General features: G+C 54.0%; 2 protein-coding genes across 2 annotated transcripts in view; both read left to right on the top strand.

Annotated features, from left to right (window-relative positions):
• The first annotated feature begins 9,406 nt into the window (after positions 1-9,406).
• NXNL1 (nucleoredoxin like 1) lies at positions 9,407-11,546 on the top strand. The gene is made up of 2 exons (XM_046671236.1): positions 9,407-9,732; positions 11,234-11,546. Exons 1-2 carry the CDS (start codon positions 9,407-9,409, stop codon positions 11,544-11,546), a joined length of 639 nt encoding a protein of 212 aa, XP_046527192.1.
• A 4,736-nt stretch (positions 11,547-16,282) lies between these two features.
• TMEM221 (transmembrane protein 221) overlaps positions 16,283-18,341 on the top strand; it is a 4,931-nt gene continuing 2,872 nt past the window's right edge. Inside the window, exon 1 of the mRNA XM_046671241.1 lies at positions 16,283-16,602. Within this exon, the coding sequence (XP_046527197.1) occupies positions 16,283-16,602 (320 nt within the window). The remainder of the gene's footprint in view (positions 16,603-18,341) is intronic.

Raw genomic sequence — 18,341 nt, 5'->3', positions numbered from 1 at the left:
CCCCCTTCCTCTTCCTCTTTCTTTCTCTCCCCCCCTTCCCCCTCTCTTTCCCCTCTTTCCTTCTCCTCCTCCCCTCCTTCTTACCAAGTTGACTGAGCCCTGACAAAGAATCATCTGTGACAGTCTCCTCCAACTCTCCCCACAGTCAGTCCACAGTCCCACAATCCAAAAGGCTCTGGAAACCCAACTTTTTCTTAAGGTGGAGCCGTAACTCCAGTGGAGGGACGCCCTCCCGCTGCGCTGGCCCAGGCTGTTTTCACTGGTCACTTGTCCCTTGTGTCCCTATTAACCTGTATTTTTCCCTTTGCGTGGGAGCTACTCCTAGAACCCCAGGGCATCACATAATATACAGCAGCGTCCGGCGTCAGTTACCTTCCTAAGATACGCACAATTCCCAGTTCTGAAACACAACTGTCCGGAGGGATGCCAGATGAGCATCCTATCCCCATTTCACAGAAGGGGAAACTGAGGCCTGGGCAGGGGGGCAGAGCAGGCCCTGCCCCTCTTCAGCTGACAGCCTTGTGCCTGTCTCCTCTCCCCTCTGAACCTTGGCTGCCCTCCGCGGTGAGCCTGCCACCCTGAGCGTCAGAGATTTGTGGATGACGCACTGCACATGCTTCTCAGCTGGAGGTGAATGGGCCAGGCACCCGGTAGGTGTGGGACGCAGCCTCATGTGACCACAGGGGCCTGCAGGCCACAGCAGAGGGAACTGTTGGAACTTTCCAGAAGGAGAGAAATGAAGCATACATTAAAAATAAAATACTAAAAGATTACACCGCGGGGATTTCACTGAAGTAGAACATGAGCACTGTGTGAGAGTGAACCGTTTCTCTCTGCCAAATTCAAGTGCGCGCCACAGTAAACGTGCTGGTTTCTTGTGGCTGCCATCACAAAGTGATGTGGAGCAAGGCTGCCCCGGGAGAGAAGGCCGAGGCGTCTGGGCCTGCATGCCGATTGACACCACCCTCTGGGAGGCCTAGGGCGTCCTCACCTGACCCGACCTGACCCGTATCCAAAGTTACGGGACCAGCCCATAGCCAGACCCCACGTGCACTGACAGCTTAAAAACATCTTTTACATGATCTTTCCTCTGTCTTGTAGAGGAATAACTCACATGCCTGTGCCTTATGAATTCAGCCCCACCCTCAACCCACTGCAGCTATCCCTGCCCACAGGCCCCGGCCCCATGCTGCAGCCCTTACTGCCCACAGGCCCCGTCCCCATGCTGCAGCCCTTACTGCCCACGGGCCCTGTCCCCAAGCTATACTCTGAGTAAAAGAGCACTTCTACCACACTTTGAGAGTCCAAAAAATCTTTCTTTCGACTCCTTGGCTCGCCAAGCCTGCATCATTTCTTCTGGTGGCCCCCACAGGGATCTTGCTTCACCGGCTTGTGAGCTGAAGTTCTGGTAAGGGCCCTTTTCTTCCTTGTGCCTTTCTCTTTTTCAAGGATGGATCTAAATTCAGTTCTCCATCGGGAACCTTCTCGGACAGCTGTTTGCATCCACATTTTCTGCCCATGGCTACTCTATGGGGCAAATCACAGCATTCAGCCTGAAGAGAATCAGTACCTTAAGCCTAAGGGTGATGGAGAACAAATTAATCCATTCCTTCCTAATCCTATCTCTAAGATATAAATTTTACATGGGCGCCGGTCAACCACTTAAGTCATTAGGATGGTCGCCAATCTCCAAGACTCCCGTGGAAGGTTTCTTTTCCTCAGGCTGGATTGGGATCACTCCCTATGGCTCATGCCCACACTCTGAACTGTGGGAAAGTCCCAATCGGGACTCCAGTTCAAGGAAAGTGCCAAACTCTAACCTTTGGTTGAGTATGGGAACCCCTTCTTGGGAGAACGGCTCCAGGACGCAATTGGGTAGAATGTCCCCCAGACCAGTGGAAAATTCTTCACTGTTTTGCTCTATTCTTTTATCTCGGGGACCATTCACCAGGCACCTATTACTGCCAGGCAGAATAGGGAAGGTAAGCAAGGGATGCAATGCAGGGGGACGCCCTGTCACCCCTTGCTGTAGGAACCCCACAGGAGGAACAACAGGTAGGACGCTGCCCTAGGTTCAGGGGGCATTTCAAGGTAATGGACCCATTTCTTTCGTCTCTCTTAGAGTTACAGTGGCCATTTTGGGCTCCTTTTGAGCTTTGCAACCGAGAAACAAAGAAATCTTTAAAGAGTCAAAGCTCCACCCCTGGGAGCCCCCACTCTGGTTTCCGGGCCTGATCACCCCGCAACCAGGTGGGGTGCCCTCCTTTGGCGGTTGATTTGTCGAGTATTTTAGGCACCTACTGAGTTGGTTATGAGGATAGGAGACCTGTGACTTATTCTGTGAACTGTCCTGCTGGGTTGTGTGCCCAGCAGGGGAACTGTTGTGTGACTCTTATCTTGGTAACCCTCTGGAAGAGGCCATGAGGGTGAGGTCTGATGTCCTCTTTTCCTTTCTTTGTCTGTCTCCTTTGTCACCTCCTCTGTTGTCACCAAGTTGAGGTTAAGTTCAGGCTCGCCCTGAGCAGAACCTGGACTTTCTGTAAAAACTTGCAACTTTTGCCAGGGACTTAACTCCCAACCCCGGGGCTGAGAGCCCAGCCTCCGGCCAACTCCAGGCCTTTGCCTCCTGCTTCCCTGGCTCGCCTCGTGCTGGCTCAGGGACTAAGTGCCCCGGCTGAGTGGGACTGGACTAGATCTTATAACCATATTGACGCCTGCTGTAGGGCTCTGCATCCTGTCTCTGGACTGCTGTCAGCCAGACGCTGACGGTGCTTTACGGCCACGGGGAACGCCCCAAGCATCCCCGGAGACCCGCCCCTTGGATGCATTCTAACTCATTGGGGACACTTTCAATTGGATCGGCTATGCCCCAGAAACTCCATCTGGGAGAAAACTTGAGTGGCTTCCCTGTGCCTTTGTGATGCAGTTGGACGGGTAGATCAATCTAGAATGTGATTTCAGTTACAACCCAGTTTCTGAGAAATCAAGAGCAACTGTCCTCGGAAAATCCTTGTAAGGCTGGAAAGGCAGTTCTAGAGGCATTCAGGTCCCTCCATTTCCCTTATCTCAAAGAGCTTGCAAATCCTCTGGGGAGTATCTAGCCTATCGCTAGTTCCTAAGACTGAAGGGGGGAAAAAAAGGGAAAAGGCCAAAAAATGGCCATAAGCACGCCCTTGCCAAAAAATCTAGCAGCTTGAGTGCCTTCTCCAGCATGACTTGATGGGCGGTGCCACGTCCATGCCCAGGATCCAAACCGGCAAAACCCTGGGCCGCAGAAGCGGAGGGCGTGAACTTAACCACTCGGCCACGGGGCCGGCCCCTAAACTTTTGATGTTTTTGACAAGCTCCTCCCTCAAAAAAAAATTCAAATCCTGAATGAAGGCTTTCTTTTGACCTGGTAGAAGGAAGAAAATTTCTCTGAGGATTTTCAGAGGGCCCCTGAGACTTCTCAAAGAAATTTGCTCTGTTCCCTGGAAGGAGGAAAATACTAAACTAATTAGGCTTATTTGGTCTATTAAACTACATGGGAAGCATTGTCAAATAAGTGATGATAAACTTTCTTAGATGGTATGATGTACATGAATGTTATTGAAATAGGTGTTTTAAAATTATATAGCATTCCTAAAATTCTGATCTGTCCTGGTCGTCAGCCGTAATCTTAGTTATCATCTAGAAGTGTTGTGTGACGCAGAAGTAGCCAAGTTTTTTTGTCAATTGTCCTTTTGAGTCTTTTGTCATTTGCAGATAGTTTCTGTTTTACTCTGATGCTTTTTGCTTTAGCAAATATGTTTCATCTTCAGAGAAATTCATGGAAACAATTCTGACATAGTATTCTTTTTTTTTTTAAGATTTTATTTTTTTTCCTTTTTCTCCCCAAAGCCTCCCAGTACATAGTTGTATATTCTTCATTGTGGGTCCTTCTAGTTGTGGCATGTGGGACGCCGCCTCAGTGTGGTCTGACGAGCAGTGCCATGTCCCTGCCCAGGATTCGAACCAACAAACACTGGGCCGCCTGCAGCGGAGCGTGTGAACTTAACCACTCGGCCACGGGGCCAGCCCCTGACATAGTATTCTAAACTACAAGTTTCTGATTGTAAAACTGAACTGGGTAAGAACAACATTCTAACAGAGAAAGTGATGACCTCATAAAATTGCCAACAGAAGATTAAGATCAAGAATCGATTATATAGGACTGTCTGAACTGATGAGGATGTTTATAATTTTTTATGACTTTTGCTTGAAATATTGTTGATGTTTTAATGTTTCATTTTGTTTTCTCAGATTTAAGGAAATCTTTTTCTCTTATGCTAACTTTACTTTATAGCAATTTGGTGAAATTATACCTTCGTGAGCAGAGCTGAAACATTTATCTTTTTCTCCCTACCTGATCCCTCCATAATTTGGAAACTCTTTGTGAGTGAGTATGGTTATTTTGTGGAAATCTAGTTATTTGCATAAGTTCAATAAGAATCTGTTCTCCTTATAACAGGACACATTGGTTATCTTACCAAGGCTTTGACTGGAATGTCATATTTGAGAGAAACATACAGGCTCAGATTTGACAAGACAGCTTTTCGGGAACAAAGGTTGGACTTTCTGGAATAAAGCCACTTGGAAATATTGGCCTGGCACCTTGTTTACAGAGATTCTGGCAATCTTACCCGGTAAGTAAGGAAGGTCGCTTATCTGGCAGATGCAAGGAACCTCAAAATATTTTGCGGCACCTCGAGAAAAGAGGAATCCATCCAAATCAGCAGGTACTGCTGGCAAAATCTGATGGCAAGTCCTTGGCTGGGCTTTTCTGTCCTCGAGAGGCCTTTAAAGTTCAGTCTGAGATTCCTTATAAAAAATTCCAGCAAAGCAAATTTAAAAGAGCCTATATGATCAGTTGCCATTCTTGCTGCACGTATGTAAATAATTGGACCAAGTTTTATTGAAACTACACTTACTTTGCAAACCAGATAATCTTAATTTGACTATCTTGTAAAAATGAGGGTGATTTTAGAGAGAGATAACGAACTTCAGTAGAAGCCATAGCACACATTCATGGATATTAGATTCTAGCTCTTCTCTTCTACAAGATTCACCTATTACTGATCATAATGGCTCCTTGTGGCCATCCGTCTCTGATAGCTGGGAGCTCCCTGGCCACAATCAGACATGTTCCTTCAATTCTGCTGCCCTTGGGTCCTGTCCCCATGCTATTCTCTGAATAAAAGAGCGCTGCTACCAGGACTTGAGAGCCCAAGAAATCTTTCTTTTGCCTCCTCAGCTCACTGAGCTCGCATCAAAAGTACTGCTGTAGTGTAAGCCACACACGGAATGATGGTTGTTGTTCTTTCTTTCTTTTTTTTACAGATTGGCCCTGAGCTAACATCTGTTGCCAGTCTTCCTGGGTTTTTTGCTTTGCGTCTTTTTCTTCTCACCAAATTCCCCCAGTACATAGCTCTAGACTCTAATTGTGGGTCTTTCTAGTTCTTCTGTGTGGGACGCTGCCTCAGCGTGGCCTGAAGAGCAGTGCTAGCTCCACCCCCAGGATCCGAACTGGTGAAACCCTGGGCCACAGAAGGGGAGATAACGAACTTAACCACTCGGCCATGGGTCCGGCCAGTTTTTTTCTGTTTTGTAATTACAGGGGAGGAAGAGAATTCCTCTAGCCTCAGGTCCTTCTGGCTGGGCTGTGAATTAAATTGACATGAGACAGAGTAACAGGAGGAAATCAAACAAAGCTTTATAACGTGTACATGGGGGGACCCAGGAAAACTGAGCAACTTGCCAGAATGACTGAGGTTGTCATCTTTTTTTTTAAAGATTTTATTTTCCTTTTTTCTCCCCAAAGCCCCCCAGTACATGACTGTATATCTTAGTTGCAGGTCCTTCTAGTTGTGGCATGTGGGACGCTGTCCCAGCGTGGCCCGACGAGTGGTGCCATGTCGGCACCCAGGATCCGAACTGGCGAAACCCTGGGCCGCCAAAGCGGAGCGTCCGAACCCCACCACTGAGCCATGGGGGCAGCCCCTGAGGTTGTCATCTTAAATACCATCTTCAGCTAAAGATAAAGGAGGATGTTTGGGGTGGGGGAGTCAGTTATGGGGGATTACCAGAAAAGCACAGTAAACAAGAGTAAGGTTATTATGCAGGTTTACGTCCTTGCCTTCTGCAGTGACAAGAGTTTCTAGAAATAAGCTGTCCCCCCACTTCCTGGTACAGAGAGGGAGACACATTTGCAGATGGAGATTTCTCTTACAAATGTAAACGTTTCTTACAAAGGGTAACTTCTACTTGGTTTTCAGAGCTTCTCCCGTCTGCAACTTTTTAAAACATAACCAACCCCAAATAATCCTCATGCCAAAAAGACACATCTTGAGGTGGCCAGTTCTGACCCCCCACATAATGCAAGTGCAAACTTAAGCTTTGATTGTGGAGGCAGGCACTTCCAAGAGGCCTCGGCTCCAATGACGGCCATCTCAGACAAGCGCACTGCCAGCCACACTACAAGATGAAGAGCCAGGCCGCCCCCCGCCCCCCGAAGATCCTTTGTGTTGGAGATCTTGGTTGATTTCAATAACTGACCATTTGGACTGCTGGGATTTTTTTTTCTCTTTCTGTACTTTAAATTTCCACTCTTATGTTTTACTTATGTTTTAAATTCCCAAATAAAGAGTCAGCCCGCAAGACCCTAGCCCCCTCCTCATCCCAATAAAAGCAGAAGCCCAGGTTGTGCACTCTTTCTCTCTACTGAGACCTCTCTGTGTGGCCCCACATGCGCCGTGTCATTTCCAGATCCTGTGAGTAATAAACCTTTGTTTTCTCAGTTTCCTGATGATTATTGCTGAAGAATGTCTTGGAATCATAATAAGAACCCTAAGGGTCATCCAACCACAACATTGGTTATTGATAGGCTGAGACTGGCACAAAACAGCCACAAACCCAGTGGCTTAAAACAATAGAAATTTGCTCTCTGACAGTTCTCAAGGCCGGAAATCCAAAATCAAGGTGTCAGCAGCCCTCTCCCTCCCGAAGGTGTAGGGCAGGAGCCTTCCTTGCCACTCCCAGCTTCTGGCGGCTCTATGGCTGCGACCGCAGGACTCCGATCTCTGCCTTTGCCTTCACACGGTCTTCTGTGTGTCTGTCTCTTAGAAGAACACTTGTCATTGGATTTAGGACCTACCTAGATAATCCAGAATGACCTCATCTTGAGATCCTTAACTTAATTACATCAACAAAGACCCTTTTTCCAAGTAAGGTCACCCAGCCAATGAGAAACGCCACAGCCCAGCCAATGAGAAACGCTGCAGCCCAGCCAATGAGAAACCCCACAGCCCAGCCAATGAGAAACGCCACAGCCCAGCCAATGAGAAATGCCACAGCCCAGCCAATGAGAAATGCCACAGCCCAGCCAATGAGAAATGCCGCAGCCCAGCCAATGAGAAACGCTGCAGCCCAGCCAATGAGAAACCCCACAGCCCAGCCAATGAGAAACACGACAGCTCAGACAATGAGAAAAGCTGCAGCTCAGCCAATGAAAAGCACTTCAGCTGAGCCAATGAGAAATGCCGCAGCCCAGCCAATGAGAAGCTGTTGCCACCCTGAACTGTCACTTTCCCCCAATGGATTTTCCTTTAGAACAGTTCCCCCACCCCCCTTTTTCTCTATAAAAGCAGCTCCCCTCCTTTCTTTCTCCATTTGCCTGTGGTCTGCCACAGCATGCACAGCCTACATTTCAGTTCTTTTGGCTATTCCAAAATAAACTTGTTTTGAGGCTTTCCAAGTCAACAGGATCACTTTGCTCTCAGTAGCTTCCTGAATTTTCAACATGCTGGGACTTCCCTGGGTTGTGGCAGAATGAGGAAAATCTGACCAGGAAATTGTTTCTAAATGGAATGAAACAGACTTATCAGTAATGGGCACATTCACAAAGCCCTGACGATGTGAATTAAACTCTTGAGAATGAGGATTTTGTGGTTTCCTTTTTTATTGTTTAAAGCCAGTACTGAGATTCTGTCAGAGTCTCTCACATTTTCCTGGGCTCAGAAAAACCGTCTAGACCTGGTGTTCTGCTCAGATGTGGCTGCATAACAAGTCCCCTCAAACCGAGCGGCTTCATACCACACGGCCGACTGCTTCTCGGGATCCCATGGGTTGCTTGGGCGGTCCCTCTGCTGGTCTCACCTGGCTCAGTCACTCTGCCACACTCTGCTGGTGGCTGGCCTGGGCCGGCACACGCGTGGCGGCTGGCGCTGGCTGGTGGCTGGGCCTCTAGTTCTCCTCCATGTGGGCTCTCATCCAATAGGCTAGAACCGAGCTCTGCCAACCACAGCTGACAGGCCAAGCCTGCCTCACCACGAGCTTAGAATGGTTTTTGCATTTTTGAATGGTTGAAAAAAATCAAAAGACTACCATTTCATGACACACGAAAATTCTATGAAATGTTAGTGTCCATAAATAAGAGTTTTACGGAACCAGATGCATAAATTCATGTGCATATTGTCTAGAGCTGCTTTTGCAAGATAGCAGCAGAATTGGAACTTATAACAGAGACCATATGGCCCACAAAGCCAAACATATTGACTACCCAGTCCTTTAAAGCAAAGGTTCGCCAACCCCTGGCTAGATCGGCTCCTCACCTGTCCGCAGGCAGCGTTGCAAGAGAGTGCAAGCGGAGGCAGAGGCGAGGCTTCTCCTCCAAATCTCCACCTCACCCCGCGGGTCAAAGCAAGCCTGGAGCCAGCCTGGACTCAAGGAGCAGGGAGCTTCCCCCAACTCTTGCTGGGAGGCGTCTGCAAAATGCTGTGGTCGTGATTTTCAACCTTACACACCAGGGCCTCTTAAGGCGTGCTGTCCGGACAGAATTCAGGAAAGCGGAGGGAAAAAAATACATGTTTATTTTCATTAGCTTCTCCCTGAAATTTAGCGTGTTTTCTCATGTCCTGTCAAAGCACGTATCAGCCGGCCCTGTGACTTTGTCACCTGCGGAAATCAAAGGTAATTTCATATCACATCCTGGTCATTGCAGGCAGACACCTCGAAATATCATTTCTCCTCATCTCGACTTACAAATCACAGCGCCTGGTGGAGCCCCGTACACCGCGGTTACCGGAGGCACTCACGGAGAAGCAGGTACGGTTTCGCATCACAGTTTGATGGAAGCCTGTCGCGCCTGTGTGTCGGCATGCCTGGTTTCTTTGCAGTCCTGTGCGTTTGGCTGCAGTGCGCTCACTGGCGGCCCCCTCGTGCGGCAGCTGCCCTGCCCACGGAGGCGGCACAGAATCAGGTCACGGCTGAGGCAGATTAGTGATGTCGCAGCTGGCCTCCTAAGAGGGCTAATCCCGGGACAGCAGCCAGCAGCAGACCCGGGCCACACGAGGTCCCTCCGCCCCGTTCCCAGTACCCAGCCGGGGCCGCCATGGCCTCCCTGTTCTCTGGGCGCGTCCTGATTCGCAACAACAGCGACCAGGACGAGCTGGACACCGAGGCCGAGCTCAGCCGCCGGCTGGAGAACCGGCTGGTGCTGCTGTTCTTCGGCGCCGGGACGTGCCCGCGGTGCCAGGCCTTCGCACCCGTCCTCAGGGACTTCTTCGTGCGGCTCACGGATGAGTTCTATGTGCTGCGGGCAGCCCAGCTGGCCCTGGTGTATGTGTCCCAGGACCGCACGGAGGAGCAGCAGGACCTGTTCCTCAGGGACATGCCCAAGAAGTGGCTCTTCCTGCCCTTCGAGGATGACCTGCGGAGGTGAGGTGGGAGGGGAGGTCATGGAGGGCTTCCTGGAGGAGAGGCTGTTTCTGCTGAAAGTGATGTATTTGCTTGTTGAGGCATCTGTTCCATCTGGAGCTGAAGAGCACCCGCTGTGTGCCAAGCCATGTACCAGGAACTGGGGGCACAGAGAGGGGTGGACGTGCCCAGCCCCCACAGATCTTACCGCCTGGCGGGGCAGACAGACGTGGAACAAAGACTCAGCAAATATAGAGCAACAGACCGCAGTGTGGCTTCAAAGAGCAACCTCAAGGACAAGGAGGATAGGAGGGTGAAGAGGGAGGAAACGGAAGGGTTCCAGGCGGAGGGCACAGCACAGACAAAGGCTCGGAGGCCGTCAGAGAAAGAACAGCCAAGTCAGGAAACTATAAGTAATGCCAGGTGTGAGAAGTCAGCAGTCACCACGGGGAGCAGCCCCGAGTGCCCCCTTGAGGAGTGCGGCTGTGATCCTTGGAGTAGCTGGGAGCCATGGAGGGTGCTGGAGCTGAGAGGGAGCTTGCTGGATTCAAGCTTTACCTCGAGCTGCCCAATAAACAGTGTTATAGTTTGCGGCTATTTTAGAACTTTCCTCTTTTCTGCAGTAAGACTTTATTTCTTTTAAACCCGAACTTTTTATTATGAAAAATTTCAAAGATACCGAAACGTTGGAGGAAGCACACAGTGGAACCCACGGCAGTTATTAACATTTTGCCGTACTGGCTTTATCTACGTGCCGGTGGAGTTTGTGCTCAACCATTTGAAAGCGAGTTGCAGACTTCATGACATTTTACCAATTTCTTTAAATTTTGTTACACGACAAGACGGAAGTTTCTGGTCCCAGAGACCTTCATGCTCCATGCAGCGTCCTCAGAGTCTGGACAATTGCTGGCTCCCACCGCACTCTGCAGCTCACAGGGTTCTTCCCTGAAACTGGCGACCTTTCCCAGCTTATCATTTCTTTATGGCATTTATTAGTATTTACCCGTTCATCACATATATGCTCCCTGAGCACCTACTCTGTGCCCCGCACTGTTGTAGGCACTGGGGACACCAACGGAGACAGAAATCAGTGCCTAGTGAAGCCCATTCCATTGTGGGAGACAATGATAAACAGGAGACATAAATAAACTAGGCGGTGTGTTGGATGCTGAGAGGAGCTGCAAGCAGAGGGAAAGGGAGATGTTGCCATTTGAGGTCAGGTGTTGCAGCATACAGGGTCTTAACCCACAGACGTCTGGGGAGAGTGCTCCAGGAGAGGGCACGGCCAGTGCAAAGGCCCTGAGGTGGGAGCGTGGCTGGGGTGTTGGAGGCACAGCACCAAGGCCAGTGTGGCCAGGCCTGGCCTGGTCCCCAGGCGTCCCCAACGCTCAGGACCTGGCAGTGCACACAGGGGTGCTCGGTCAGTACCGGGAGGGGGGACGTGGGGCTCCCCGGCTCGGGACTTCGGGCTCGGTCCCGGATGATCTGGAAGTCCGGCCGCACTGACGCGCGTGCCCCGCAGGGAGCTCGGGCGCCGGTTCTCCGTGGAGCGCCTGCCGGCGGTCGTGGTGCTCACGCCGAGTGGGGACGTGCTCACCCGCGACGCGGCGGACGAGATCGAGCGCCTGGGCCCCGCCTGCTTCGCCAACTGGAGGGAGGCGGCCGACGTGCTGGAGCGCAGCTTCCTGCAGCCAGAGGACCTGGACGAGCCCGCGCCGCGGAGCCTCACCGAGCCGCTGCGCCGCCGCAGGTATCGCGTGCCCCGGGCGGCGCGGGGTGCACGCGGCCGCGGGGCAGGCGGCGGGGCCGAGGACGAGGCCGGAGGGCTGTTCTGATGCTGGGGGGACAGGAGTTGGGGTCCTGGGATGAAACCCCCAGGAGGAGGGCGGGGGCGGGGCCGGCGGGCCGTTCTGACCCCCGAGTGGAGAGGACGGACGGAGGGCATGCCGATGATGACCTTCAGACACACAACCCCCAGTGGTGGGCTGGGCCGGGGGGCTGTTCCGAGCCCCGCAGGGTGGAAAGCTGGACGGCAGAGGCGGCGAATCTGGGACGGTCCTTGCAGGGGGACGGAGCGGGGGCGGGGGCGGGGCGAGGGGAAGGGACAGTTCTGAGTTCGGGTCAGGAGAAGGTGGGTATCCAGCGCACGGCCCGAGCAGGAGGTAGCGGGCTGCCTGTGTTCTGAGCCCCCTACCAGGGGCAGGTGGGGCGGCGGCGCTGTTCTGGGCTCTCCCGACGGGGAGGAAAGGCCAAGCGGTGGGGAGTAGGGAGGGTCTTTCTGAGGCCCACCCCCAGGAGGGGGCGGCGGCTGTGGGGAGATCCCAGGAAGAAGCAGGGCGGGACCTGGGGGCCTCTGTTCGGATCCCCCGGCAGGTGGAGGGCGGGACCAGGGCGGGGCGGACGGGGTCAGGGGTCTCTATAGGAGACCTCCCCAGGAGGGAGCGGGTCCTGGGTCTGCCCTGGTCCTCCAGCCAAGGGTGTGAGCCTTCCGAGCGGGGTGCTGAAGTGAGGGAGAGTTTTTCGAGGGTCTCTGGAAATATTTTGAAGACCTGGGGGGGGGGGGGGGGGGGGGGGGGTCTTCAAATAGTTTCCAAGGGGAAAATGCAGACTAAAATCGAAGAATCGTGCTGAGGACGCTCAGCTCATCGTGCATGAAATGAGTTGCCCACATATTTCACACGCAAAATTCCGACGATTCTTTAACGACGGATTTCCAGTTTACACACGATGCGTTTCAGTATTTGTTGCCGCATGTGCTGGGGCCCGGAGCACCAGCGAGGCCCGAGAGCCCCCCCTCTCCCTGCTGAGCCCAGAATATCCCCGGGAAACACAGCAGAACGTAGAAATCGAACAGTTTTTCTGGAGCCACTTGTCGGCTGCGTGACTGTAGGACAGTCACCTCCCCTGGCTAAGCCTTCTTTCTTTCCCCTGGAAAACGACAGTAAGGCCGGGTCCTGCAGGCAGGTCGGCCGGGAAGCCGGAGCTGGAGGTCGCTCTGCGCGCCGCCTGGCGGCGGGGTGGGGAGGCGCGGCCTCGGGGCGGGGCCAAGCGTGCAAATGAGATGCGACCCCCCTTCTGCGCCCGGTCTGCGGGGAGGGTGCGCTGGGAGGGGGGGAGTCTCCGGGCCCGGGAGGCCGTGGAGGCCCGAGGACTGGACAAGCCCTCCCCTCAATCGTCAGGTGGAGAAATTGAGGCTCTGGCGGGTGACGCCACCTGCTCCTGGTTCCAGGCACAACCTTCTCTTTGTGAACCTCAATTAGGCCCATCTGTGAAATGAGTGCCATGGACTCTGTGACAGCGGCTCTTAAATTCTGTGTATCTGATACGAGGTCGCCGGCTCTCCAGCAGCTTTTAGAAGAAGTTTAAAAATGTCCTTCCCAAGCAAACGACGGGACACGTAACCCCTCAATATCTTTACTACTATTCCTGCCAGCATGCAGTGGCCAGCCTCCCCACCTGGACAGTGAGGCGGGGAGTCTGCCCCCTGTCCTGCCCGCCTGTGTGAGTGGACAGGTCTCTGGCCCTGTCCGAGTCTCGCCCTCCCCGGGTAGACAGGAGTCACGCCCTCCCCAACGCCGCGGCGCCCTGTGCGGGCTGCATGAGGAAGGGACAGCTTGGCGCCTGGCCGAGGCAGACAAGATCGCCCTCAGAGTGTCACCCGCTTGCAGGCTTAACTTTTTAAATTGAAGCCAGACACTCCCAAACTAGAGAGTCCCCCCCACACAAAGGGCAGGGCCAGGTCTTGGTATCTGTGAGCCCCCCCAGCCCCGCCCAGGTCCCAACAAATAGTGGTGAAATCTAAGATAGTGCCGTAATGACCTTTGGCTACTGTACGGAATTGTCCCTTTACTTGATGGGTTTCCACCTCCCCCGTCAGGCCATGAGTCAGGAAGGGCAAGCTGGGCCTGCCTTAGTCACCAATGGGTCCCAGAGCCAGGCACAGGGTGAGCTCCCCATCAATGTTTGTTGAATGAATAAATGCAAGTATCTGACATCTGTGTGTCCCCAACACCTAGGACATACCTGGGGCTCTGTTCCCAAATGAGTTGCTGAGCCCCTGCTACCCCAATTTGGACTTTACCCATAAAACGTGGAAAACTCACTCCAGCTTTGGTCATGATGAAAGAAGCTGGGTGTGTTGGACTGAAGCCTTGTGAATGAATGAGCAAATAAGTGAATGAATGAACTAACTCCTGTTACAGATGAGGAAGCCCAGAGAGGTTAAGGGACTTGCCCAAAGGCACACAGCAAAGGAGGAGGGCATCTGGGGCTGAAAGGTTACCCCGTCCTTTCTCCAAGGGCCATTTTACTCATAAGGCACTGAGGTGAGGGTTCAGGGCCCACAAACTCCCCCCAGAAGACCCCAAAAATTTGAAACGTGAAAAAAAAACCAATGACTCCAAAGATCAGAAAAGAGACCTGGAAGGCAAAACCAGTGGGTTCTACGACGTGTCTGTGGAGTAGTGTAGAGCAGTGGGTGGAGCCGGGTTGCTGGTTTGAATTCCACCCTGCCTGTACTGTGTGTCCTAGGGACTCCCGGCCCCTCTCTGTGCCTCAGTTTCCTCATCTGTGAAGTCCAGGGTGATGACTCTCTGTCTTTCAGGCCTGAATGTACAAGGACAGGGCCCTGCTTGCAGGAGGCCACACCAGCCTGTCACTCTTACACTCTGGATCTCTCAGGAATGTGTTCCCTTTGAAATCATTTTCAGATTTGATATCTCACACTTTGTGAGAATTCCAGAGCAGGAGTGTGAGGCGATTCATTCATCCACGTGTGCAGCAAACGTTTACGGAGGGCCTGCTGGGCACTGGGTGGTGTCCCGGACACCAAGGGGACACAGCAGTTGGCACCGAGGCCAACATCCTGCGGCCCTGGGGCCTCAGACGGCAGCAAACCGCAGTGCTGCAGGAAAGCGAGAGTCACAGCCCATTGAACACGGGCGAAGGGCGTGAGCAGACAGTTCCCTGGGAAGATGCGCAGATGGCCCACAGCACGCGGAAGATGCTCACCTCCAGCAGCCGCCACGGCAAGGCAAACCAGAGCTGCAGTGAGGTTGCACTTCCCAGCCAGGAGGATGGCTCCAGTCAAAAACAAATAACAGGGCCGGCCTGGTGGCGCAGCGGTTAAGTCGCACATTCCGCTTTGGCGGCCTGGGGTTCGCGGGTTCGGAACATGGACATGGCACTGCTTGGCAAGCCATGCTGTGGTAGGCATCCCACATATAAAGTAGAGGAAGATGGGCACAGATGTTAGCTCAGGGCCAGTCTTCTTCAGCAAAAAGGGGAGGATTGGCAGCAGTTAGCTCAGGGCTAATCTTCCTCAAAAAACAAACAAATAAATAAATAAATAAATAAACTTTGGTGCATGGCTGGAGGGAATGTGAAATGGTGCGGCCGCTGTGGAAAACGGTCTGGCAGTTCCCTGATAAGTTAAATATAGAATGGCCATATGCCCCAGCCATTTCACTCCTAGGCATACACCCACAAGAAATGAAAGCAGAGACTCAAATCATTGCACACACAAGCGCATGGCAGCGCTGTTCACAGCAGCCCAAAGGTGGAAACGACCCAAAAGTCCACCAACAGATGACTGGATAAACGCTACTCGGCCACAAACGGGGACGCAGCCCTGACTCACGCTACACCGTGGGGGAACCTCAAAAACGTGATGCTGAGTGGAAGAAGCCAGACACAACAGGCCACACATTGTCTGGTTCCATTTACCTGAAATGCCCCAAACAGACGAATCCATGGAGTCACAAAGCAGATGGGTGGCGGTGGGGGCGGAGGAGGGCACGGGGAGGACTGCTCATGGGGACGGGGTCTCTTTTTGGGAGGATGGAAAAGTTCTGGGCCTAAATACGGGTAGTGGTTGTACAACATTGTGAATGTAATAATTGTCACTGAATCGTTCACTTTAAATGGTTAATTTTATGACGTAAATTTCACTTCAATTTTTAAAACAAAAATAAATAAATAACAACCACAACAAACGCGCTGTGGGAAGAGCAAAGCCTAGCAGCGGAGGACAAGGCGCCTGTCGGGGCGCGGGTCCACGGGGGCCCGGCCGAGGAGGCGACGTGTCTGCGGAGCCTTGAGAGGAGGTCAGCGGAGGGGCAATCGCAGCCGATGGCAAGGTCCGCAGATAGACACCAAATATCGGAGTGAATTATTGAAAAATTCGTTAAAGTTTCTTTTTTTTCTAAACAATAAGACAGGTGTTTAGGGCAGCGGGTGGGGGCGGGGGGCACTTTCCTGAGTTTCGGGACCGGCAGGCGCCTTGGATCGGGCCCCGCCCCCCCGTCGCCCCGCCCCGCAAGGACCCGGAGGCCCGGAGCGGGCGCCCGCAGGGTCCGCGGAGAGGAGAGAAGACTTTGTCCCAAGTGTTCGGGCGGCTTCCTCGTTCCCACTGCGACAGGCACCCCGGGACCCCTGCGGCCCCCCAACTTTCAGACACCCCTCCGGCCCCGCCCCCTTCGAGCCCCCCGGGGGCCCTCGGACGCCCCCCAACTCCCCTGTCCCCCTCAAACCTCTGACTCCTCGACTGCCCCCAGCCCCGCAGGACGCCCGCATGGCCCGGTCGTACGGCGGCCGGGTGCTGGCCGCGATGGTCCTGCTGGGCGTCCCGGCGGCCGTGCTGGCGGCGCTGGGCGCGCAGCTGCTGTTCCAGCTGCAGGCGGGCCGCGCGGAGCTGCGGGGGCCGCGCGCCGACGGGCTGGGCCCCGAGCTGGGCGCCGGCCCCGGGCTGCCCGAGGACGCGGCCGGGGCGCTGCTGCCGCTGGCCGCCGCGCTCGCCGCGCTCGCCCTGGCGCTGGGCCTCACCTGCCTGCTGCTCGCCGCGCTCTGCGGCCACCTGGGCGCCGAGCTGGCGCGGGGGCCCGGCTCCGGCAGGTAGGACGGCCGGCCCGCCGCCGGCTGGGGGCTGGCGAGTCTGGGCGACGCGCTGCCCCGCTCTGGGCTTCCCTCTCCCCACGCATCTTTCCCTCCCTCTCCTCCTGCCCTGCGTTCATCTCTCTCCCCGCTGTCGTCTCTCTCTGTCCGTCCTGTATTTCCTGAAATTTTACAGCAGGTGCGACTGCTGCTTCGACCCCCACTTTACAGATGTGGAAACTGCGGCTCGGCGAGGGCAGGGGGTCAGCCAGCCCCTGCGCTGATAGGCTTGTCACTTATGGAACCCTAAGTTCTGCCTCCGCCTTCGCGTGGATGAGCCGGGTGAAGGCCTCACCCCAGAGCCAGCCGGCCGGGCTGTCTCCCCCTCCGTGCCTGCGGCTCCGATGGGAGGCTGCCCTCTTGGGCTGTCCGGCTTGGGAGGGGCGGGCTGGATTTGCACTTCCATCCAATGGAGCTGGAGCCCATGCCCAGGCCCAGGCTGCGACGCTGTCCTCTGGCACTGGATCTCAGGGACATGGGTGCCAACGGGTGTCTGCAGGGGGCAGAGCATGTGGGGTGAAGAACCTTCCTTGAGCCGAGGACGTGCTTGCCCCACATCCCAGTGTTTCCCTCCAGGATGCTGGGGGAGGGGAACCAGGATCCTGGTCTGAGATTTCATTGATTTGAGCAGATAGGAACTCCCACCTTTGGAGTAGACCCCATCTCAGCTGCGCCCTCATCCCGTAGTTCGAGGTGGGCTGAAATGCATGCGTTCTGTCCATCGACAAATATGTGTTGGGTGCCCGCAGGGGCTGAGCCCAGCACCGGGCACTGGGGGACACGGCAACAGCCAGGCAGACCCAGACAGGCCCTCAAGGGGTCACAGACAATAAAGAAACAAAACAGATCAGTGTCGTCAAATGGTGACGAATGCTGGGAAGGAAAGAAAACGGGCAACGTCGTGGAGGAGGACAGGGTGTGGGGGCTGGATGGGACCATCAGGGGAGGGCTGGGCTGAGCCTTGAAGGAGGCAGAAGATCGGGGTGTCTGTGATTCAGCAGAGGGAGCAACTTGTGCGGCACCCTGGGGCAGGAGCGAGCTGGGGGAGTTGGCGTGGCTGGGGGGAGATGAAGGCAGGGAATCGGGAGGAGCCGGGCCACAGAGGGCTTCCTACACTGTGGTGACGACTTTGGGTTTTACTCTGCCTAAGGTAGTTCTGAGCAGAAGGGGCACGCTCTGACAGGTTTGGAGTGACCCGCTGTGGCCACCATGCAGAACAGGGGCCAGGAGGGAGGTGGCAGGGAGACCAGGAGGAAGGCCGCTCCCGCTGTACTGGAGGGAGGGGAGCGAGGATGGAAGCTCTCAGCCTCCACCGCCTGGCCTCCCGGGCCGGAGGAGGGAAGAGGCGCACACAGCAGAAGCACTTAGCACGCCAGGTCAAAACTAAGTCCTCACTCAGTGTCAGCCCCTGGGAATCTCTGTTTCTATCATCATTGGTAACAAGTTAACCCCAGTTCCCTCATTTCCCAAATAAGCTTATGGTCTGTACAATAACGGAAGTCAGGTGTCTAGCGAGTGTCCATATGTAATAGCTGCTTCGTGAGTGTTGGATGTTTGAGTGGACTGATGTACGTGGATGGGTCATGAGGGAGGGAGAATGGGTGGTGGATGGACAGGTGGTGAATGAGATAGGATGGATGGACTGCTGGATGGTTGCTTGGATAGATGGATGGTGACTGGAAGACGGATGATGGATGGAT

This window comes from Equus quagga, chromosome 9, assembly GCF_021613505.1.
Source record: "Equus quagga isolate Etosha38 chromosome 9, UCLA_HA_Equagga_1.0, whole genome shotgun sequence".
Taxonomy (NCBI): Eukaryota; Metazoa; Chordata; class Mammalia; order Perissodactyla; family Equidae; genus Equus; species Equus quagga.
The sequence above is the reverse complement of the archived record's forward strand: the minus strand, read 5'-3'. Positions and strand labels throughout refer to the sequence as shown.

What these genes read in the sequence shown, in the direction of transcription:
- NXNL1 (XM_046671236.1), top strand. Translation starts at nt 9,407, where the DNA reads ATGGCCTCCCTGTTCTCTGGGCGCGTCCTGATTCGCAACAACAGCGAC. An exon ending in TTCGAGGATGACCTGCGGAG is followed by an intron (nt 9,733 to 11,233) that starts GTGAGGTGGGAG and finishes CGTGCCCCGCAG; the next exon opens with GGAGCTCGGGCGCCGGTTCT.